This window comes from Dreissena polymorpha, chromosome 11, assembly GCF_020536995.1.
Source record: "Dreissena polymorpha isolate Duluth1 chromosome 11, UMN_Dpol_1.0, whole genome shotgun sequence".
Lineage (NCBI taxonomy): Eukaryota > Metazoa > Mollusca > Bivalvia > Myida > Dreissenidae > Dreissena > Dreissena polymorpha.
Window position 1 is genome coordinate 44,446,081 of NC_068365.1, and position 26,421 is coordinate 44,472,501.

Consider the following 26,421-nt stretch of genomic DNA (forward strand, 5'->3'; position numbering starts at 1 on the left):
TGTTAGATTTTAAGCGCTTTTATGACTGAATTAAAATTATTGTTAAGGTTATTAGATCTATTTATGTTAAATGTCACGTTGAAAAAATCAAATGGGATAAATAGAATACTAGGATTAGCGTTGAATACAGAGAAGTTTATGTTGCTCGGCTCGAACACCGAAAGCGCTCGCCAAGGCTCGCGCTTCCGGCGTTCTAAGCCTCGCAACATAAACTTCTCTGTATTTAACGCTAACCTAGTATTCTCTATATCATTTGTAGCAAATTTATTGGTGTTGATGGACCATGAATTACCACGCCCACGAACTTTTATGATAATCTATCTTTTTGATTCATCACGTAATCATCCAACTATAAAGTTCATGATCCTGTTGATCAAAATGATAAGCATTAAGTTATTTTTTCTTGGTTCAAACGTGTCGAATTTGTTCTTATCTACGTTAACTTTGCTATCGACGCTTAAGTAGTACATGTTTATTTGGTATCTCTTTTGTTATGCAATATAATTTACTTGTGTGGGAACTCTTTCCACTATCCACTATGCATTCACATATGAAGGCTGATGCAATAGTAATGTCCAATCAAAATCATTCATTGTTCCGAAGCAAGATTCGAATTGGTTATTCAATAGAACTGTGCCCATTTATACACCATTTAACCACAGCCCTTGTGGCTACATTTCGTGCACCTGTGTTTTTCAATCTGCTGAGTTGTTGAACTGACTTCATTAAAAAATGAGCCGCGCTCTGAGAAAAGAGGGTTTGATGCATGTGCGTAAATTGTCGTCCCGGATTACCCTCTGAAGTCCGCACAAGTGAATAAGTGACGACACTTTCCGCCTAAACTTTTTTTGGCTAAGAAGAGACTTACTAAAAAAGAAAAAAATCATCAAAGCGGAAAGTGTCGTTGCGGACTGCAAAGGCTTATCTGGAACGTCACTTTACGCACATGCATTAAACACTTTTTTCTCAGAGCGCGACCTATTTATTGACCATTATTTCAAGAAATGTTACCGATATATACTCATATTCATTTTATTGCATGTCATAACATTACGTGTTTTGTTAGGTAGTTGTCATTATTTTTGTATAGGGTTTTCCACCATATGACTACGTCTGGTCAGAGTCTGAATAAATGTAAATAATCATGCATGGAATATGTTTATCTTCAGTCCTGACACGACACAACTACGTTAAAATGTGTATAATAAGTTCATATCAATTGCTCTTTTTCTACAGTGATACAATTTATCGAGGATTTTAAAATGTGTGAATGTCAGATGTTCGAATGTCAGAATATTAACATGGTTTGCTTAACACTATGAATATATTGTTAAACGTCTGGGTCCGGTGATAAGATACATTGCCTTCATTTATTTCTTTTCATTTACTGATCTTTCTTTAATATACTGGCTGTAAAAAAGCATGTGAATTCAACTGCTGATAGTATTATGCGAGTTCTGCTGTTTGTATATGTCGGTATCATCTGATTCAGATGTCCTAAAGATAAACTAGCGAAAAAAGAATTGAGGCGATCTTTCTAGTAAACTTCAGCATATAGAGAAAATGCCGCACAAATGCGTGAAATTGCTCACCCAAACCCTTGATACGCGATTTCCATTTCTGGTGTATGTTCGATTATCGTGAATTTCGAAGTAATACGTAATATCGTTTTTTACGCCTGAGGTCGCATTATGTTAGGAACCGCAATGTGTCCCAGCACTTCTACTTAATCAACCTCCCAGTCTCACGACAATTTGCACGTGTGATTTAAAGATACAATCTTCAGCTATTCAGATTATCCTTAGAGATTTTAAATTATCAATCGCCTTCAGATACCGCTGAATTGTATAAGCGTTTATCTGCGGATAACAGTCTCGTACATGTTCTTAAACATTCATCGTTACGTGCATATCAGTAGTAGAGAATAGGTATTATAACGCGTACTGATCTTTAATCACTCTTCTCTTTTAGTTTACCATAAAAACTCAGTCATTAGTCTATCCGCTCATAAGTCGAGGGGTATAACAATTGTACGAACAAGTTCCTTTTTTTGTATGTTCACTAAGTATGTCGGTTCAAAATTATAAAACAATACTACTATTCCATTCCAGACAAATCCTTACATAGTTATAACTATACTTGTGACCACGCTTTCACCAATTATTAATTTGTGTCACACCGTGCAGGGTCTGTAATTCAAAGCCATGGAACAAACCAGAGATTTGAAAAACATTCAAGGTTTTAAACATTTTATTTCAAACACTTTATGACAAGTTATCATCAAAGGAAAATGCGAGTAGATAAAAACAAATCGCGCATAGTCTATTTACAATACGTATCCGCAACACGAGTCCAGCGAGCACGAAAATATATTTATTTCATGTTTTTTTTAATCACATTACTAACATGGGGACTAACAGCACGCAATAAGGTTCTGAGCCATGTTCGTTGTCCTCTGACCGGCAAGAACGAGAGCCTTGCGTATCTTGGTAGTAGTTAATGAGAGCCCCCTGTCCGCATAGGCTAATCAGGGACGACACTTCCTGCCTTGACTGGATTTTTTTCTAAAAGACATCCTATAAACACAAATTCCATAAAAGCGGAAAGCGATGACACTTTACGCACATTCATAAAGCCCAATACCCTCATAACGAGGCTAATATGATCAGTCTGATATAACACCAGCACATCAACAAGTTTATGACAAAAATGATTTTCATATTTCTCTCATCACGCATAGTGTTATTAAAAACAGTAAACACTAAGCTTTGACTTAACATATTAAGCCGTAAGTGACAAAATCTATAATAGAAACAAAGTTTTACAGGCGCAAAAATATATAAATGTTTCCTATTGAAAATACCCCTCCAATATTAGACATATTTTCGCATTCAATACATCATCGTGTCATTATGAAAGTTAAAACATATAATGTTTTATTAATTATTGTGCATATTACAGGCAGTTTACTTCATTATTAAATAATTGGTCATTTTTGTATATAAGTTGTAATGTGTATGTAATACGAATGAGAATAAATCATGATTCATCATCAAACATCATCAATATCTATTCATCATAAATCATTATTCATCATAAATCATTATTCATCATCAATCATTATTCATAATCAATCATTATTCATCATCAATCATTATTCATCAAAAATCACTATTCATAATCAATCATTATCAATCATTATTCATTATCAATCAATCATTACTCATCATCAATCATTATTCATCTTCAATCATTATTCATCACAGATTATTGACATACCATTACATTTTCAAGTATAATCCATTCAAAAGGACAATAATAAGTTATAACTATTGAAAATTAGTTCGTATTTGTTAAACAAACTCGGTGTGTAAAAATCAGAAATATGAATAATCTATATAAAATACTAAATTATACAAATATTATATAGGTCCACACATTGATGTTAATTAATGTCACATATAACATCTAAAAAATATAGATTATAAGATTTGTTAACAAGGAACCTTATTTCACGTGAAAATATACACTCTTAGAACACCAATGTAGCGTAAAAACAATCAGATCAATTTCACAACACAACAAAATACATTTGAGCCCTGCTCTATTTAAACCAGGGTTTATGCATGTGCGTTAAGAACCATCCCAGATTAGCTTGCACTGACTGATTTGTGATCACACATTTTGAGTTGACAGGATCTTCATGTGAAAGAGAATTCCTTTAAACTAAAAATTCCATAAAAGCAGACTTAATTGGCTCATCTGAGACAATACTTTACAGGCATGCGTTGTGTCCAGTTTTCAGAGAGCGCAGCTCATTTGAAAACAACTTCAATACTCTGTCTAGGAATAGTTCAGGCAGCAAGCACAACACATTTACATAAAATAGACTGGCAAGTATGCAAATATCAAGTGTAGAGTGAAAAAAATTTTTTATCTACATATATATCTGAATATTGGAAAACTATCCTAAATCATATCATTTTTAATAGAATATTTGGAAATAAGTTGAGTTTGAAATAACACAGATAGAAAAATATAGACTGTAATATATACAAACAAGAGATGTGTTTGTCAGAAACACAATGCCCCCTATTGCGCCGCTTTGAAAAAAAATTTCAATATATCATTTGGCAGGTTTAGAAATTATCTCCCTTTTAAAGCTTATTACTTCCCTTGGATTGTATTTTTTTTACCTTTGACCTTGAAGGATGACCTTGATCTTTCACCACTAAAAATGTGCAGCTTCGTGAGATACACATGCATGCCAAATATCAAGTTTCTATATTCAATATTGAAAAAGTTATGGCCAATGTTAAAGTTTTGGGACAGACAGACAGACAGACAGATGGACGGACTGACAGTTCAACTGCTTTCTGCCACCCTACCGGGGGCATAAGGGGGCATAAAAATGATGTATGTTGAGCTGCAAGTCTCTGTAGTTTCATACAAGAACCATCTAACAGCAAATACACAGTATCAGGCAAGCGTCCACTAGAGGTATCAAAGAAATGCCCAGGGCAAGCAAGACTCTATGTTCAACACTTTACTAGAAAAGGCATTATATTTATCTCATCATGTTTACTTCAAAATGTTAATGATTACAAATTTGTAGAATTATATATGAAGCACTTGCATTAGTATTCAAAACAATTCAAAACATTTCTATTGATTAAAAGAAGTCCCATGCCTTTAGTAATACACTAAATTTATGAATTTTAAGACATTAACATATTTGTAATAACTCAAAGTAAATAATTACTACCAGCTGTTATAAAATTACTTTCACAGTAAAAATAATTTTCAAAGTCAACCAAATTACATAATGATCTAAACAATTTATGATCCCTTAATAGGTCTAAACAAGGCTGATTAACTGAACCGTTAAAACAATTAACAAAGACAAATGCACACACATGTATTACTTTAGTTTTGTATCATATTCTTTTCTGAATCGAATTTTACTTTTTTTACTCAAACTTCAATCTATGTTAGTTATCTGCACAAATTAAAACATGCTGCTACCACTGTCAGGTTAAGGAATAGAAAACCCAGCTGGTGTAAGCAACAAGTACATTTCCAGTATAGTGTCAACCAAGCTGCAAGATGCAATAACATTGAATACAAAAGCACAACCCATTGTCTACAATGTATAATTATGGTCCATGTTTCATGTATATATTCTGATTAAAAAAGCATAGCACATCGTAGATCCGCCATCTGGGAAAACTGGGCATGATGAATGTGTATGAAGTATTGTTCAATATCAGCCTGTGCAGTCCACACAGGCTAAACACTTTCCGTGTTTGTGTAATTTTTCGTTTTACAGGAAGTCTCTTATAAAAGAAATTCCAATCTATGCAGAAAGTGTTGTCCCTGATTAGCTGTGCAGACTGCACAGGCTTATCTTAGAAAATGCTTCCCTCAAATGCATAAGGTATTCCCAGAGACTGGCTCGCACATAGAATATATACCATTATTGATGAAAAAAGTAACTCTAGGTTGTCCTTTAAATCATACAGGAAAATGAAACATTATTAGATGAAATTCTTGCAATATTCCACAGGTAAGCGCCATACTTATCAGAAACTGATTATTCAAAAGGGGACATTTTCCTGTTCCTGTTTTCCATACAAAAGTAAAATGGTATTAAACTCAAGTGTTTGGTGTCAAGATTTAATGCAATAAACTTGACAATTTAAAAGTGAATGTTTCCAATTCCATTCATTAAGGCACCTATTTGGTTTCTTGAGTAAATGATGGCTTTAAAAACTAAATAAAACACACCAGTCTTGACAAAACTATAAAAACAAGTGAACAAAAACACCAAAACAAGTGACTTTATGATAAAATACTAAAATATTAACAAAGCATCTGAGCAAATGCACTGCAAAGCATTACAATATATGTGTGTATCTGTTAAAATTCAACAACATTTCAATTATGATTATTACAATTTTGATTTCAAATTATCCATAATCTCTACATAAGATCATTTTTCAACTAAATGACCTGAAATAAATATGAATCTGTCCATATATTGAACTAGTTTTTTACCACAGAATTTCGAACCTAGTTGCAGACATGTTAAATATAAATAGAAGTGTTGTTGGTTCCCATAGCAAAAAGCAACACTGTTCAAGGTTATGCTCTTGAATTACAGTGTAAAACTGTGGCAGGTATTACATTTTTAAGAAATCAATCCATTTATATTATCTCCACAGAGTAAAGTCCCTTTAAAAACTGTGGCAAGCATTACATTCCTATGACATCCATCCATGTGTGCACTAAGGGAGGCAAGTGTATTACTCCCATCTAGGGTAACAACTTTTGTGTCTTGAACAAACTCAAACCATACACATCTCTGCTCGACTTTAGTCTTATAGAAAATTCAGTCATCACAGCTGATACACATTTTGTGTCCACACAACCGTGTCTCAAACATAACCCAGTCTCGCCAAGGCCATTTGTTTTCGTAATTTTACGATTTCATAGAACACATCTTTATCTGAAAGAAAAAAAAAGAAACTTCAATCTTTGGACATAATAATATTTACTTTCAAGATCTGTTGGAAATTTAACCCTTATTCGTCCATACCTGGTCTCCTCCCCATCTACAACAGTCCCAAACCACCTAAAACATCCCTTTGGACAAATTATTGACATCTCTCATCTTTTCCAGAACCCAAATCATAAAAAAATCTTAGAAACTCATTTTCTACTTGTCTCGCTTGCAGAATTAATGAATGAGATACCCGATGTAATTTGGCATATTTTGCATCTTATAATTGTTCTCCACCTGTGACCAAGACATTGTAGTAGAGGTTATATTACACTAATTCTGATATCCGTAGGGTCCCATTATATAACACCATATCTAATGTATAGGTAAATCATTTAAAAGACTATACGTTTGCAAACAGTAGGTAATTCACAATGTTAATGATCAGAATCAAACATTTTCACAAGAGGTAAATCTGGCTCTTAAAATATGTTTTCACTTTATTAACATAGAAATGCAATAACATAGTGTTTTTCTTAAACATCTGAATTCGTATTCCTATGTGTTTACACAAGAAGCTGTACAAAGAATTTAAAAAAAACAAAAAAAGTATTAATTGTATTAACAAGAGCAACAAAAAAATAAAACAAGAGTTCCGTGGTTGGAGACATATGCCCCCCAAACAGGGCTTTGAACAAGTGACCTAAATTTCAATTGGGGTCATCTACTGTCCAAGGCCAATGCACAAATGAAGTATCAAACAAATCAATTTGTTGAAGAGTTGATAAAAAACGATTTTCACACTTATTGTGACAGTGACCTTGACCTCGTGACCCCAATTGCAATTGGGGTCATCTACTGTTCAAGCCAATCGGTCATTTTGTTGACCAGTTATTGATATAAAATGATTTTACCACTTATTGTGACAGTGACCATGATCTCTGACCTAGTGAAACCAATTTCAATAAGGGTCATCTACTATCCAAGGCCAATGTACATGGAAAGTATCAAGCCAATCGGTCAATCAATTGACGAGTAATTGATGAAAATGATTTTCACCCTTGTGACAGTGACCTCTACCTTTGACCTAGTGACCCCAATTTCAATAGGGGTCATCTACTGTCCAAGGCCAATATACATGAGAAGTTTCAAGCCAATCTGTCAATTTGTTGAAGAATTATTGATTGGAAACGATTTTTACACTTATTGTAACAGTGACCTTGACCTTTGACCTAGTGAACCCAATTTCAATTGGGATCATCTACTGCCAAAGGCCAATGCATGTGTTAAGTATCAAGCCAATCAGTCAATTTGTTGACGAGTTATTGATCGGAAACGAACAGGTCTACCAACAGACCGACGGACATCCAGCAAAACAATATAGGGGAGCATAAAAAATAACCAAGTCTTAATCTCTTTGGCTTCCTTGAATATATTCCATTCCAATTAAGAAATTGATGTGCTATTTCAAGGTATTCCAGTACTGCATGAGGCTGAATATTTTAACTACGCTTTCTGTAATTTACAACTCACCTGCATTTTTCACCAATCCTTGTTGTATGTACCTGACATAGCTGAAGAAATCACAAACTGCGGTGATCTAAAAGATAATCAGGCAACAAATTAACTATTTAAAAATTTAACTGATTCTAAAAATGAAACATGCATTTATCACAGTGATATAAATGATTGTTTACAGAACTTCAAGAACAGTGTTATAGTTCCAGAAAAAAAGGTAACTAGGACTTACTAAAGACACACATGAAGATTCAGGTATTTGGACAAAAGCTCACTCAGACATTAGCTCAAGCGTCCGATCTAAAGAGAGCTGACTAAAGCTCTCCGTTGATTTCACCATCCCTAACAAAATTTCTTCTACCATTAAAGTGCCTCATACTAATGGCTCTCCAGCAATTTTTTAAAACCAAGACAAAAGTTCCCCAACAAGTTTGCTACCATGGACAAAAGGTGCCCCAGATATAAGCTTACGTCTGTAATTTGATATAGGAAGTCAATGGCTGAAAGCCGATTCATTCTTTATATGATTACAACTGCTTATGCATCCTTCTCATGTAGGGCAATCACTTTACCCTTTTCCCCATAAGAAGCAAAGTGAAAATGGCTTTTGCAACCAGCATAAAACCAGTACAGCCTGCGAGTAACTCACAGTCTGTTCAGGTTGTATGATGTTTGCTGCTCATCAGTAACTAATGGTTGGAAATGAAGCCTTTAAAACGTTATTCTAGTAAGAAAAGTATTTAATTAAATGTAACTTTCTAAAGGACTACAAATGCAGCAAAATACATATCTAAGTGGTAAAGGGTTAAATGTATTTAGGGTTTTATTTGAGCGCAAATTTTGAGCCACATCATGTGAACAGTGTCTCACGCCATATGCAACCAGATTTCCAGACAAGCGATCACACATGCTGGTCAAATGCTAGGCTGTCCGCTGTAAATGCTGTTTGCAATAATGTCTTGCAAGGATTCATTGTCTAATTAGACAGGGTTGACCCTGACCAGACTGCGAGAATAGTGTATATGCCATAAGACTCATTTTCTTATGACGCCGGTCATATGACACCAAGGTTACTATCCAGCTTACAGTGTTTTTTCTTGCTCAATTGGGAAAAGTACCAGTACCATACCAATTGGGAAAAATAAGCACAAAAAACACTAAAATTGGGAAAATTTGCATTGTAAAATATTTAGATTAAAAATAATAAGCCTTTTGGCTTGAAATATTCGGTTTAAGTGCTCATTTTATTTGTTCAGTTATAGATAATGCACTTTTGAAATGAAATTGACGCAATTTTCCATCCTTTTGTGAAATAATCTAATGGCAATTTTGTAGTTTTACCTCAATTGGGAAAGTACCTTTTATGTGTACTTTATACAGAAGGAAAAAATTCAGTGGCTTACCCTGTTTCTACAATGTTGAGAGATACAGTACCAGGTGGCATCATCTCCCAGTTTCACTTTATATTTACACACTTTGGCAACCTGGGTTAACTGACATTTCCTGTGGAAGCAAACAAGCTCATAAATATGTGATTTATTGCAATAATTCAAAAGAAAAACATGTATAAATAAGAAAGACTTCCGTTGGCAATGACTGATGACTCGATGAAAAGCTGAAGTTATATGAAAATAATACCATTTTTTTGTAATAAATTACAACATCAAATGTTGTCTCTTCTGAATAAAATGATTAAATCCTGTTGAAAGTACCTCACAGCAGTTAAGTGCTGTTTTGTTGCATTTTGTTGTAACAATAGTCAGAAATAAACCTATAAATTGCACAATTGGAAAAACGGTATGTGTATGGCATGTCCATTACACAACTGGTATTCTTTGTTTGTAGACAGGTCTCTATGAAAGTTCAAGACTACAGCAATTGTATAAATATTTAATGACATAAGTGCGTGTTTCTTCTAAAGGAAACAACAATAAATAAAACAATGAACTTGTGAAGATATTTTATTTTTCTGCTTGAGTGTTAGGTTTAACCACTAGAAAGAACAACTGAAATATATTAATGTAAAAACGGCTGTTGTTTGTGCCACTGATATTTCCACAAAGGAACTATTTATGAAGGGAGGAAAATGCTTTAGAGAGTAGCTATCTAACTTCTAACACAAACTAACACTTCAAGCATGTTTTGTTTCAGAGCAGGTGCCATATTCAGACAAGCTTTCTTCATTCACTGACTTTGAGCCCCGGCTTACGTGATTTATTTTATTTAAACCAATAATTTTTTTAGCAATAGAATAGAAAGTCTCAGACGTATCAAGACACTTTGCTGGGTAGAACAAGAGGGGGGCAGGGGATAAAAAATAAACATTTTGCTGATGAAATCAATGGAAAATGAAAACAGATATGGCCTGATTGATATAATATGTGGTTGCATATAACGATTCACTTATATTTGTTCCTTTGCTTATAACGCAATTTGGGATAAAAATTAATAAATTAATGCACTTTTTCTTTGTTTTGAGATTCTTTCAGATGGCATTTCAAAATTTAGAACTTTTTCCCTGAAAGTGCCGGTAATTTATAAAGATTTAAAAACATGCAGACAACTGATTATAAGGTGGAACTTCTTCCAGCCCAAAGCTCACACACACATCACTTACCCTGTATACGGGGTGTCTCCCGCCATAGGTTCTATGGCAAGGGAGTTGTTCTCCACGCACGTAAGCACCCTCTCTGCCAACTGTAAAAAACAAGTGAAAAAAACTGTGAGCAAACTAGGTTTAATACATGTGCTTACAGTGCCATTCCCGACATGCCTGTATAGTCTGCATAGGATAATGAAGGACAAAACTTTACGCTTTTATGGAATTTCTTGTTTCTGGGAAGTCTCTGCTAAACTAAAATTCAGTCTACGTACAAAAAGTCTATCCTGATTAGTCTGTACACAGTGCACAGGTTAACCCTTTGCATGCTGGGAAATTTGTCATCTGCTAAAATGTAGTCTGCTGAATTTCTAAAATTAGCATTTTCTTTAATTTATTTTCAAAGAATCAGAATAGCAAACAGTTTGGATCCAGATGAGACGCCACGTTCTGTGGTGTCTCATCTGGATCCAAACTGTTTGCAAAGGCCTTCAAAATTCGGTTCCAGCACTGACAGAGTTCATCTGGTATGACACTTTACACACACATTCAATAAAATCTCCATTTTCCCAGGGTGAGACTTTAATTGTATAGGGTTAAATGTAGTTTACATGAAGTGGCTATTTACTGCTTTATTTGTGTGATTGCATAACTGAAAATGCCATAACATTACAGGGCATTTTTTACACCTGAAGGAATGGGGCTTGGAACCTTCTAGGGGGAGGGGGGGGGGGGGGGGGGGGGGGGGGTGGGGGGATTCTTTGAATACATTCAGAGGGGTTATTTAACTAAATGTTTATTTAAAGGGGCCTTTTCACAGATTTTGGCATATTTTGAAGTTTGTCATTAAATGCTTTATATTGATAAATGTAAACATTGGATCTTAAAAGCTCCAGTAAAAAATCAAGAATAAAATTTAAAAAAGGAAAAAAAAGTAGCCGGTACCAGGGCTTGAACCAGTGACCCCCCGAATCCTGGAGTTAGTCTAAAGTAAAAACGCGTTAGCCCTCTCGGCTATTCCGCCGACTATACACAGTTTAAGTATTTTATACCTTATATAAGCAATCTTTGTAGTTTCGTAAATTTAAACGACAACAACAGGACTCTCCAAATTATTCAATCGTTTCGCGTTGCAACGTTTTATAATTTTTAGGTTTTCAAATAGTCAAAAGATACATATAATGGCTATATTAGACTATGATAAATGTTCAGTAATACTGTTTCCTCACAAATATCATAACTAACAAGATGTGTTTGTGAAACACAATGTCCCCCTATATGATGTTTGACATTGTAGGATGACCTTGACCTTGTGAAGGATGACCTTGACCTTGACCTTTCACCACTCAAAATGTGCAGCTCCATGAGATACACATGCATGCCAAATATCAAATTGCTATCTTCAATATTGCAAAAGTATTCATAAAATAAGCGATTTGGGCCACATATATTTGACCTCTGACCTTGAAGGATGACCTTGACCTTGATCTTTCACCACTCAAAATGAGCAGCTCCATGAGATGCACATGCATGCCAAATATCAAGTTGCTATCTTCAATATTGCAAAAGTATTCATAAAATGAGCGATTTTGGTCACATATAATTGACCTCTGACCTTGAAGGATGACATTGACCTTGACCTTTCACCACTCAAAATGTGCAGCTCCATGAGATACACATGCATGCCAAATATCAAGTTGCTATCTTCAATATTGCAAAAGTATTCATAAAATGAGCGATTTTGGCCACATATATTTGACCTCTGACCTTGAAGGATGACCTTGACCTTGACCTTTCATCACTCAAAATGTGCAGCTTCATGAGATACACATGCATGCCAAATATGAAGTTGCTATCTTCAATATAGCAAAAGAAATTGCAAAATGTTAAAGTTGGTGCAAACAGACAGACAGACCAACAGACCAACAGACCAACAGACAGACAGGGCAAAAACAATATGTCCCCCACTACTATAGTGGGGGACATAAAAACGAAAATTTGCTAATCTGAAACAACTGTTTTCAATTTTGTCAATTTACCAAACCGTGAAAAGATCCCTTTAACTTATAATAATTAAAATGTATTTACTTAAAATAGATATTACATATTGAAACTGACAACAATTTATGATTTCATAGAATTTAAAATTCGTATTTTACCAAAATTAAGTAATCTTCATGTTTATTTTTACATAGGGGAATTTTATTTGGGGCAGGGGGAGGGGGCTTTCGGCTACGGCAACAGCACTAGACAATAATATGTATGCCCTGTGTGTAATATTTTAAGTTCATTAATACAATTCATTTTCAGTTGTACTTCCTTGTTGATGTAGACTATAAGAAATGACAAGTCATTAATTTAGCCAAACATACTGCACACCATCTTGTTAGTAAAACATAACCTTAAATAAAAATGTCTAGAGCTCCAGGGCCTTGTTTAATGTGTGTGGCATGTCCCCTACATTAAATTATGGGAGACATTAAATGGACAAGACAGGTCATAAAGTTGTTCATTATTACATGGAAGTTCCATTATGTTCATAATTAACAAATACCTCTTGAAATACCACCTACGTATTCCCTGCTATATTGAAATCACTTGATGCCAACTTCTTGTATATTGAAACGGATATTGTAATTTGATACTAAGATATAACTTAGAAGAATTAAAAAACAATCCGGGTCTATAAAATATGACTGACAGTTCACACATTTATAAAGATTAGTTTCTTATTTCTGCACCTGACTCTTTCAAAAAATGTAGTAATACTCAAACATATCAATTATCAGTCTTCTTTACTTACTACATTAACCCTTTGCATGCTGGGAAATTTGTCGTCTGCTAAAATGTCGTCTGCTGAATTTCTAAAAAAGCATTTTCTTCATTTTTTTTCAAAGAATACTACCAGAATAGCAAACAGTTTGGATCCAGATGAGACGCCACGTTCTGTGGCGTCTCATTTGGATCCAAACTGTTTGCAAAGGCCTTTAAAATTCGGTTCCCGCACTGAAAGGGTTAATAGTTTTACTGAGATGTTAAAATGTGTGTTATTTATTTTTCATGTGGTCAGCAAACCAAACTGATATATTTTTTATTTTATATGGATGCAAAATGGTTTTAATATTTATTACCATTTTTAGTTGGTCGCGTTAGCGGCCAGCTAAATTTACAGAGCATATTTTGCAAATCAGTATGTGCTTAGAAGCCTTAAGTACGGTAAGAACCACAACTCACTCTGCAAGGGATTATTACCGCTGCCTGTCTGCAGCAGACGACAAATGATTCTGCTCTAGCAGTGAGTGTATATACCCTCTAGCAGTGAGTTTATATACCAGCTTGTAAGTCAACATTGGCCAGTCTAGTGTTTATCATTGAAATCTGTACAGGTCACATAACCCCAAACCGGGAATGTTTTTGTATCAATTTGAAGGTATATTTGTAAGCATTAAGAAAAAAAGCCATTTTTGTGCTCTACTTTTTCTGTTGATGGTTCCCGGCTATGAAAGTAGGTCATACTATTTGAGCCCAAAATGGTCGCCTGCACAGCTGTCAAAACCGGTGTGCCTATTCTAAGGTGAATATTTTGAGTTACAACGTATAGAATTTAATGACATCCATTTGTTAAAAAGATTATGCATTTATCTTTCCAATGATGTATGATGATATAGTGGGTCATTGCTTGATCATGGTAAAAATTGATATCGAACTTGAACTATTTTATGTGTAATATAGAAGGAAATTAATTGCGCATGCGTAACCTACATATTGGCTGCTTTCAGGGAAAACAGGGCTTAATGCACGTCAAATAAGATTAGCCTGTGCACACTGATTAGCCTGTGCAATGCGCACAAGCTAATCAAGGACGACAACAGCGAACAACTTCAGTGCCTTCAGCGCTTTGATTTTCCTTTACTTCCATCACTGCTTCACATTTTATTAACACAATAAATGGCTTCAAAATCAATGTTTCTTACGTGTTTCTTATGTTGTTAATGTGTACAAAAATAAAAGTAATAAAGGGTTGAATTTCTAAAAATATTCTGAAACTGCGATATAAATTCTGACAAATAATACATGTTAAAACTGGGTATAAAATATATAATAGAAATTAAATGAATACACATATTCTAGCCCAAATCAATTTATATGTTTTGTCTTTTGTTTCTTCAGTATTTTTATGCCTGAAAACTCGAAGTCTAGCAGTGCTTGAGAAGAAGCAAGAATATTTTCGACAACAATAATTAATGCAATGTCCGCTGTCATTCCTTTGTATGATTTTAAAGTTAATCCCTTGTAACTGTTTGAATATTTCAGATATTCCAGCCAAATTGATTTCATCAGATCTCTCAAGAAATACATTTTGTATGTATAACTGTTTATCAGTCAACACAAAAATGGAAGGGATTAGATTACTTTTGTTATATATATATTGGCTTCAATGGAATAAGTCCGCCTTGAGAGAATGGACCATTGCATTGGTTTCAATAGGCTAATTACTTTCTTCATAAAAACATGCAATTTTCATACTAAGGAGGTGAAATGATTTTATGGTTTTGCTGTGTTTGCTCATCCAAGAATAACTGCATTATAACTTGTGGTTGAATATATTTTTGCACATGATTTTTTAGAATTTTTTACAAAATAAGCCCTTCAACCACATAATAAGAGTACTGCAAAAATGAGTTTTATTCCATATGCGGCCAGCATGGCTTCAGACCAGCCTGCACATTCACACAGTCTGGTAAGGAGATACGCTGTCCATTATTAATATTATGAAAACTAGCCTGTCTCTATAGCAGACAGAGCAGCTTCTAATCAGACAGCGCATTCACAGTCTGGTAAGGAGATACGCTGTCCATTAATAATTCAACAAAAACTAGCCTGTCTCTATAGCGGACAGAGCAGCTTCTGACCAGACAGCGCATTCACAGTCTGGTAAGGAGATACGCTGTCCATTAATAATTCAACAAAAACTAGCCTGTCTCTATAGCGGACAGAGCAGCTTCTAATCAGACAGCGCATTCACAGTCTGGTAAGGAGATACGCTGTACATTAATAATTCAACAATACTAGCCTGTCTCTATAGAGGACAGAGCAGCTTCTAATCAGACAGCGCATTCACAGTCTGGTAAGGAGATACGCTGTACATTAATAATTCAACAATACTAGCCTGTCTCTATAGCAGACAGAGCAGCTTCTAATCAGACTGTGCAGGCTGGTCTGGAGCTGCTCTGTCTGTTTGTCATAAGCCCCATTTTCGTTCAACATAACTAATTCCCGTAAACACTTACATGAGTGTTGGAGAAGTTCAGACAGGTGCAGATGTCCTCAGCAGCGATGCGGGCAATGAAGGGGCAGTTCCTAGACATGGTGGGGGTCTGACGCCAGGAACAGAACTCCTCAAAACATACCTCATCCATCTAGAAATGGACACCACATAATTGAGATGAGCATCAGCAAAATGGAAAATCATTCAGATTTATACTTCTTTTAAACAGAAAATACTATAAAAGCAACAAGGGACAAAATTGTCACAAAACCAGGTTTTCATTGTGAAAAAAAAATCTGATAAAGGGAGAAAACTCAAACTGAACTTTTGAAATGACAAAAAAAAATTAACCCCCTTTGTAAGTTTTTTTTTTTTTTTTAAATCTATTTTTAGTCGTGGCGACCTTGACATTGGAGATATTGACGTGATTCTTTCGTGGGACACACCGTCCCATGATGGTGAACAAATGTGCCAAATGATTTTAAAATCTCACAATGAATGACATAGTTATGGCCAGGACAAGCTCATTTATGGCCATTTTTGACCTTTGAACTCAAAGTGTGACCTTGACCTTGGAGATATCGACGTAATTATTTCGCGCGACACACCGTCCAATGATGGTGAACAAATGTGCCAAATGATTTTAAAATCTGACGATGAACGACATAGTTATGGCTCGGACAAGCTCATTTATGGCCATTTTTGACCTTTGAACTCAAAGTGTGACCTTGACCTTGGAGATATCGACGTAATTATTTCGCGCGACACACCGTCCAATGATGGTGAACAAATGTGCCAAATGATTTTAAAATCTGACAATGAACGACATAGTTATGGCCCGGACAAGCTTATTCCGCCAGCCCGCCAGCCAGCCAGCCAGCCCGCCCGCATTCGCCAATCTAATAACCAGTTTTTTCCTTCGGAAAACCTGGTTAAAAAGTCTTGTCCCTGATTAGCCTATGCTGATTGCGCAGGCTGATCTGGGATGACAATTTACGCACATGCATTAATTGCAGTGTTCCAGAAACGGAACTCTTCAAAACACACCTCATCCATCTACAAAATGTACACCAAATAAGTTCAACTTATTTACTTTAGCTTGATTGAATCAAAGCCTAAGGCTTAATGAAACAGTCTTTAATCTGTTTTATGGTTAGAACTAGTACTTGATGTTTTTCGGGGAGATCTAACAAACGCTCCCACTGTGGGGAGTGAACCAAAGAACTTACGCTCGCTAGGCTAACACCACATCCATTACCTCACAAAGATCTCCAACACCACTCACTTAAATATGTGAATAAGTAGTGGTTGCCAAAGACTTGGACGTTTTTCAAGTTTTAACTTTGTGATATATCATATAATTAACGAGAGATCCATTGAAACCTCATTCTTAGAAAACTGGGCTTAATGCATGTGCGTAAAGTGTCATCCCAGATTAGCCTGTGCAGTCTCCTACCGCTAATCAGGTACGACACTTTCTGTTATTATTGTATTTTTCGTTTAAACTTTTAAAGATAGTATTTTCTTAGCATAAAAACAGCTTAGGGGGAAATGTAGTCCCTGATTAGCCTGTGTGGACTGCCCAGGCTTATCTGGGACAACACTTAACGCACATGCATCAAACAACATTTTCACCAAGCACTGCCCATATTCTTTCTCAAACTCAGGGTTCAGTCAGACACCAAAAGTGAGCATGAATTTTTAAAACACTAAGCCCAATTGTAATTTAAAAACAAGAGCACCGCGTAACGGGTACCACGATCGGCTGCGAAAGCTTGTCAGAATTATTTTTTTTAGAGGTCACAGTGACCTTGACCTTTGACCTAGTGACCCAACAAGAGATGTGTTTGTCAGAAACACAATGCCACCTACTGCGCCCCTTTGAAATAAAATTTCTATTTATCATTTGGCAGGTATAGACATCATCTCCCATTAAAGCTCATATAAAGGGGGGGGGGGTCTCACAATAAATTGACCAGTCGCCAAATTATCGATCGCTCCGCCCACATAGTCACGTGGTCTAGTGATTAGAAAACTCCGACAAGCAGATCGCAATTATAGCGGATTACGTGAGGGAAATTCTATATTTGTAATGATGTATTATGCTCTTTTCTGTAACATAAATTATTAAAGCCTCACACTAAACTAAACTGCTTTGTAAAACGCTAATACAATCATAAATACTGAAGAGAGAAATGGCGTAATCAAAATAAATGAGTTAACGACAGACTGACTATCAGAAACGTTTCTTATACATATTATATAGGGAGTTGATGAAAAATCCGTTGAAAAAATGAGCATTTATTTCATATTGATTTTGAACTTGTATTCAACCGTCTGACAGTAAACCCGGTGGCTATTCATATATAATTTTGAAAATATTTTTATTAAATGCAAATGACATATCCATCATGATGGGTTTTTTGTTTATTAAAAATGTTTAGATCTTTGTTTTATTGTGTTATTTTTAAAAAGACACCCATTTCTTTTATTTAGATATAAATTAAATTTTGATTGTAACCATAATTTAATACAGGCCTAATTTCGTGGTTTCATTAACAGATAGTCTAATATGCATTTTATTTCATTTATGTTTAATGTGACACTGTTACATTTCACTATCAAAAAATGAAATGTTGGTATTACGGTGCTGTTCACGAACATTCGAATTGAATACATTTAGCATTTTATGCATTTGCTTATTTATAACAAGATTTATATGTTAATTGCAATTTTCACATTTCTCCCCGTATCAATATATGTTGTATTAGAAATGTTGTTGTTGTATTATAAGCCGTACATTTTACACTTGAAGTCGCTTTAAGCTGGCTAAGCCGCGTTGAAATCACCTTTTTGTTGTTTTTACTTTAGTTAAAACAATATTTAAGTTAACAATTTATAATGATTTCCCTTGTTTATGATCCACAGAAAATAAATATATAATTGGAAATCATTTAAGTAATTAAATAGTTTTCTTTTCTTGTGTACAGTACCTAACAATGCCTCAATGTTCCTTCATTCTGAGATCCACACAACATACTGTTATTTATTTAATCATCGACAATTACGCTGAGATTAATAAGCACGTGTGGCAATAATTATGTTGCCCAAACTGCTTAATAATATTGTGCATCAAACGGTATAACACGTTTTATAGAACACACACCTGGTGTGGTTAAACTATTTATTGTGTTTGTTTTCTCATTACTCGTTCATATGTTCAAGAAATAAAGATAAAATAATAACCTTTTATAAAGTATGTATAGCACCTACAATTTTGAATAATGATCGAACAGTAATGATCATGCATTTGATATAAAATCTGTGTAAACTCATAAAAATTACGTCCATTCCATATGTACAACATGCTTTGTTTGTCAGAGAAAATGGTCAGATAAGCGTTGCTGAGGGGTGTGTGAAAAATCGATATCTGATTGGCTGATCGAAAAATGTGGGCGGAGCGATCGATACTTTGGCGACTGGTCAATTATGACCATGTCAGACATCACTGTTTAAAAGAGATCATAGCCAGAGTTAATCATGTATCTTTGGACATAAGTCCACAGGTATGTAATGAACATCAAAGAAATTATAATTATATCATTAAAAAAAAACTTTGACAAATCAATAATTTGAGTTATAAATAATCAAAATAATAAATCTGTACAGTAACTGTGAAAAGAACTTCAATTCTTGGTAAGGAAATATATAATATTAGATTTATAATTATATAAATTACTTCCCTTGAAATAATTGTCTCTAACAAATCTCTATTTTTAGTAGCAAATAATTAAAAGCCACTACCGTGACTGTGATTGACCACTCAAAATGTGCAGCTCCATGAGATACACATGCATGCCAAATATATCAAGTGGCTATGTTAAATATTGAATAATTATCTCCCTTTTTAAAGCTTATTACTTCCCTTAAATTTGTATTTTTTACCGTAGACCGTAAAGGATGACCTTGACCTTGACATTTTACCACAATGTGTTTGTCAGAAACACAATGCCGCCTACTGCGCCGCTTTGATTTATTTAACAAAAATATATACGTGGGCAGGTCAGATAACTATGTCCATTTAAAGCTTATTACTTCCCTTGACTTTGTTTTTTTGACCCTAGACCTTGAAGGATGATGTTCACCTTGAAATTTTACCACTCAAAATGTGCAGCTCCATGAGATACACATGCATGCAAAATATCAAGGTGCTATCTTCAATATTTAAAAAGTTATGGCCAATGTTAAGGTTTTAGCACGACGCCTACGGCGGACGTCGGACGTGGACGGGGGACGACGAGCTGGCTATGACAATAGCTCGGGTTTTCTCCGAAAACAGCCTCGCTATAAACACCTCTTAGTAAAGTGAGAATATTAACTAGCCATACTAGCCCCCTACCTCTGTACATCGGTCGGTCATGGCCTCATGTTGAGCCTCGGCAATTGATCGGTCTTCCTGAGTGAACTGATGGTGACTTGTGGACCTGCACATACATAGTGGAAACAAATGGCATGGGATCTTGCATTTAACCCTTTACCACTTAAGGTATTTTTTCCCTTCTTTATAAAGTACCTGTAAAAGGTAATTTCCCAATTGAAGAAAAACTACAAAATTCCCAATTGCTGTCTGAAAATTTCCTAAAAGGAAGGGAAATTCCGTCAATTTTGTTCCAATAGTGCATTATCTGCAAATTAACAAATAAAATGAGCACTTACAGCGCTAACACTAAACATTTCAAGCAAAAATGAATGTAAATCAATATTTGAGTTGATTTTTGCTTTTGATACCAAAGAATTAAAAAAAAAAATCCCCATTGGAAGATTTCATGACGCAATTTTTCCCAATTTCAAGGTTTTTCGCGCTAATTTTTCCCAATTGGTATGGAACAGGTACTTTTCCCAATTGGGGAAGAAAAATCGCTGCACTTAGATACGTTTTTTGGCACATTTGTAGTCCCTCAGAAAGTTAAATATAATTGAAGACCTTTCTTACTAAATTCAAATTTTTAAGAATTCATTTCTAACCCTTAGATACTGATGAGCAGCAAACAGCATAAAACCTAAACAGTAAGTTATCGCAGGCTTTTCTGGTTTTTTGCTGTTTGCACATAGCCATTTCATTTTCACTTTGCTTCTGAGTGGGAAAGGGATATTACATGTAAATTACATATAAGGTTCATAATAAAATTTATAAATTAATTATTTTACTAAATGTACAAAAAATCTCCTTTTACTGCCACATACTGCTCCATTGTCATCATGAAAATACTTATATCATAATTATTTAATATAAATATTGCTTTAATAGGTGACTATTACTTTTACATATTTAATCACTTTACCACTTAAATATGCTTTTTGACGTATGTGTGGTCCCTTAGAAGTTTAAATTTAATTGAAGACCTTTCTAACTAGATTCAAGTTTTAAAGGCTTCAATACTAACCCTTAGATACTGATGAGCAGCAAACAGCATAAAACCTGAACAGACTGCGAGTTACTCTCAGGCTGTTCTGGTTTTATGCTGATTACAAAAGCCATTTTCACTTCGCTTCTTATCTAGGAAAGGGTTAAATTGCACGCCTGCCATCAATAACAGGGGAGATGACTCTAAAACAAAAATTTAGCCATCTCAGTAAGAGTTATTTCCAATTGCCTGATAGTTTACAACTGTGACGCAATTTCAAATAAATAATCTTCCACAATTTTTTTCTATACATGAACCTATTTAAAATGTTAAGAAAATTTAATTTTTTATGTCTTTCAGTTTCAATAATGGTCATAGAAAATATATTCACTCTTAAAAATTAAAATGTTTCGAAGATGACTGGTTGATTTAAATTAATATTAAACCCAAAATAAATAAATATCACCTATTAAAAAACAAAATTACCAGAAAACAATGCAGATTCCTCAACAATCTCATTAAATCATATCGAGCATGCACTTCTATACCAGCAGTAGACAAAAATAACAAAATGGAACTCACATATGGATTTCACCAAAAACCACTTTGATCCACACTTTTCCAGGTTTGCAGTCCCTTTATATTCAAATTTAATGGAAGACCTTTCTTACTAGATTCATGTTGTAAAGGCTTCATTTCCAGCACTAGGGTCTGATGAGCAGCAAGCAACATAAAACCTGAACAGATTGCAAGTTATTCGCAAGCTGTAAAGGTTTTATGCTGGCTCCACATGTCCATTTTCACTTTGCTTTTAGTCAAGAAATGGATAAATGAGATTGATTTCTGCATCGCCCTGCAGTCATAACATGGAGCCTAATACATGTGGGTTAAATGTTTTCCCAGAGGGCAATCAAGGACGACACTTTGCACCAGAAGAAACTTCCTTAATACGAAAATTACCATAAAATAGGTGTCATCCCTGACTAGCCTGTGTAGACTTTTTCTTGAGCCCCTTTTTGTTGAAACTGATGAGTAGCAAACAGCATAAAACCTGAACACACTGTGCATTACTCTCAGGCTGTTGTGCATTTTATGCTGGTTGCATATAACCATTTTCATTTTGCTTCTAAATAGGAAAGAGATAAATGATATAGACCTGTGGTGAGTAAACAGAGATAAATGATATAGACCTGTGGTGAGTAAACAGAGATAAATGATATAGACCTGTGGTGAGTAAACGGGGCTTAATCTATGTGTGTAAAGTGCCTTCCCGGATTAGTCTGTGCAGTCTTATCAGGGACAACACTTTCTGCCTAGACAGGATTTTCTGTTCTGGTGTTATTCTAAGTGCATATAGCCCTTTTCTTCTGAGAGAAAAAAGGGATCAATGAGATTGATTCCTCCACAGACCTGCGGTGAGTTTTCCAGAACGGCTTGAGCCCCTTGTCCTTCTTCTCTTTCTTGTCCTTGGAACCCGGTTCCCCGTTGGCTATCTGGGGGTGCAGGTGCTTGTTGGGCGAGCTGGGAGTCGATGTGAGAACCAGCTGCTTGAGAGCTACCACCTCGGCCTGCAACACCTCCACCTGTGGGCCAACAAAATTATCAATAATTATCAATAACCCCAAAGCAACAAAAGAAATAGATAAGGCCTGTAATATGAAGTAGGCATATTAAATTTTAAAGACATACTAGTATCCGTATACAGAGAACAGTGGTCAGTCAAAAGAAATGGCCAAAGTGACCATTGTGGATAGGTGACCAATGTTCTAAGGTGACCACTTTTAAGATTGTTTAAAAATTGTTAGTATTGCTAGGTTGTTACCCCACCCAGTTGTTTGTACAGTGTCATGTAAACAAAAGCTCATTTTCGATTAAAAAGTATAATAACATAAATAATTCTTATTGGATGATACAAATTAATATCTTATAAATTGATTTAAATTCATATGTTGGGCAGGCTGGGGGTCAATGTGAGAACCAGCTGCTGCATGGCAACCACCTCCGCCTGCAGCACCTTCACCTGGTCGCCATTGAAACACACCGGGGGTTACTCATGATGCCATAAAAGCAAAAAAGACCCCACTGCACTTTTAAGCCACAACCCAGCTATTTTAGAGAAGTCCAAGGCCCATAACTTTGCCAAAAATTGAAGGACCAGAACGAATTTCACACTTCATCTGTAGGTAATGTAGGTAGACTCACATACCAAAACATCAGCTCAATATCTGAAACTGTTGCATATAAACCCTCTGGAAAACGGAATGCCGGACAGACAGACAGACAGACAGACAGACAGACAGACAGATAGAGGGAAGAACAAACAGTGCGACTGCTATATGCCACCCCTAACATGGGGCAATAAAAATGCTTAAAGGGACTTGTTAACAGATTTGCATTAATTAAAAATATGTCATTGAATATGTTTTCTTACAAATCGATAATGCGTTTAAAAGTCTTAACTGATTTTAATGCAAGAAAACAGTTAAATAAAAAATATTGCTATGCCCAAGATATAGACCAGTGTCCTCTGGACGCAAAAGCCAGTGCGCTACCCAGCTTTTCATTGTGTTTCGGGAAACATAACAGCTATGTCACTACCCTACTTATTTCCCAAATTATCTAGAAAAACTTTACAAGTGCTTTATTAGTTTACCAATATTGAATGATGTTTATCTGTAAATGAGCCAATATTTTAAATACTTTTCTTGATTTATACAGTAGTAGTTAATTTGCTTGCTCAATAATAATGCATATGTTCTTTTTTTTTAATATATGACAAAAAAAATTAATTGCCAATTTACAAAACTGTGTCCCTTTTATAAAGGTAACCAATATTAATTATCAAGCAATATTGTATTGCTTTAAAATGTAAATGTTTAATACCTTTAATGACACAAATAGCCAGAGAATTAAGTAAGACAGCAATAAAATTATCAATTAACCAATGGCAACACAACAAATGGCTTAGAAACTGGAAATGTACATGAAGTCTCCATATTTATTGCGGATTATCATGTCCGGTTATGTTAGTATGTAACCAATGGTTGAGCATGTATACAGTCCAACCTGCCCGAGCGACCGCCTGTTAATAGCGACCAACAGTCAATAACGACCACACCGATTTCCTCCCGAACGATTTCACTATATATTGAGCCTGCGAATAAAGCCCACCTGTGAACAAAGACCAACGACCACCCTTTTACATTCCCAAATCTCCGTTTTGATAGCTTACAACGACCACTGCAATCATAAAAATCAACGATTTCGCAACTGTCAAAAAACAAACTGGCCGCCAGGACGCTGCGTAGTCACGTGATACACATCTTACCAGTGGACTCGTCGGTCGCTATGGAGATATTGGCAAGTGACAGTTTATTGCACTCGATAGCAGTTGTTTGTTTATTTAACATGCATTGCTAATTGGTAGTCGCCTGCTTCTTTTATGCATTTGACAGTTTGTCAAAAGTGTAAACATTTGCCTTTGTATTTAAGTGACTCGCGATTAATGTACTAATTGCCGAAAATATCAAAGACAAATTGGGGCTTTCATAAACTCATTAAGGAAATTAACGGTTTCATATCATTTACGATGCTTATTAAAGACAAACATTTTGATCGACATTCTCTTCTTAAATTTCTCCGTAATAAGACGTTCATAGATTATAGAAAAGTAAATTGTCAGTTCATGTTAACCATCATGGCTTTCAAGCGTAAGTTCTTGACGTTGGAAGAACGCGATAAGGTCATTAGTTTGTTAGGTAAAGGACACAGTTGTAGACGAGTGGCTAGTGGTCTTGGTGTAGGAAAAACTCAAATTCAGAGCATTTCAGAGCGTAAACATGAGATTATGGACGAATTCGAGGAGAACGTAAACTGTGAAAGTTAACGCCCTAAGCATGAGTCGGAATTCGCGTCAGTGAATGACTTAGTGCATAAGTGGTTTGTTGACGCAAGTGCAAGGCTCTAGCCTGTGTCTGGACCTATGATCCAGGAGAAAGCCTTGAAGTTTGCGTGTGAGATAGGATATTTGGACTTTAAGGCTAGCAATGGCTGACTCGAGTCTTTTGTAAAAAGAAACAGCATTGTATTTAAGATTCTCAGTCTTATATAAATATCAGATGTCATTTATTGTCCATTATTGTCAACTTTACTGGTTGTGTAGTAGTGGTTCATGTATTTCATGTATACATGTTTGCTATGTTATGTGTATTTTGTACTTTGTTCTTTGTAGAATTACATGTACATGTACGTATACATGTACATGTATGTAAATAGTTATTTATACAGTATATGATAAATTAAATAAATAATAAAAACATAAGGGAATAGAAAAACAACATGTAATAAATATACAAATGTAAATCAAAACTGTGTTTTCAATCCTTTATTTCTTCATACATGCATAAGTATTCAAACATTTAAACAATAGAGCACATACATAGATAAGGTACCTGTTAAAAAACTACTAGCATATTTTGCAAAGTTTCGATCGACCCTGCGAATAAAGACCACCTGTGAACAAAGACCACAACAACCAAATCCCTTGAGTGGTCTTTATTGACAGGTTGGACTGTACAGCAAAATATTGTTTAGTTCTGTTATTTTTGGTATTTGAAACTACAGATACTAGGGCTAGCACCGTTCTGATCAATTAAAAGTATTTTTAACGTAAAACATGATAAAACTGTCAACTTGTTATAAAGACAAGCAAAATGAGAACAATTCTTTGCAAAACAATGCACATAAATTTAAAAAAAAAACAGAGCTAGATTAATTGTTAAATACTGTGCCTTGAATCACATGCACTAACAATGCTCTAGTGAATACACTCATCATGACAGCTGCTAGGACCACTGTTACTTGGATAGATTGATGCATTACAGACAATACAGGGTTTGTTTTAGACAGGCCAAAAACATTTTACTGCTTGAGTAAGTTGGTTTACTGACTTCTTATAAAAAAAAGCCAGTAATAGACAACTGTTGTAATTGAAAAATAGGTAAGGAGAATGCCCCGTATATATAATCTCATGACATTTTAAGTGGCTGAGCCCGCACTGGAACGGAAGAATGCAACACCGCATCCAGCTCCCCAGTTAAATTCCTTAGTGACTGTCCTCCTACAAACA

The 26,421-nt window shown here is 35.1% G+C and overlaps 1 protein-coding gene across 3 annotated transcripts in view; it reads right to left on the reverse strand.

Annotated features, from left to right (window-relative positions):
• Positions 1-2,232: 2,232 nt before the first annotated feature.
• The window catches only part of LOC127850266 (rab-3A-interacting protein-like), a 63,624-nt gene continuing 39,435 nt past the window's right edge, over positions 2,233-26,421 (reverse strand). For all 3 annotated transcript variants that reach the window (XM_052383156.1, XM_052383157.1, XM_052383158.1), the window contains 7 exons: positions 22,704-22,876; positions 20,288-20,372; positions 15,911-16,039; positions 10,638-10,717; positions 9,424-9,523; positions 8,036-8,102; positions 2,233-6,508 (listed from right to left, as the gene is read on the reverse strand). In XM_052383156.1, coding sequence (XP_052239116.1) covers positions 6,438-6,508; positions 8,036-8,102; positions 9,424-9,523; positions 10,638-10,717; positions 15,911-16,039; positions 20,288-20,372; positions 22,704-22,876 — 705 coding nt within the window. In that variant the 3' untranslated portion in view covers positions 2,233-6,437. The remainder of the gene's footprint in view (positions 6,509-8,035; positions 8,103-9,423; positions 9,524-10,637; positions 10,718-15,910; positions 16,040-20,287; positions 20,373-22,703; positions 22,877-26,421) is intronic.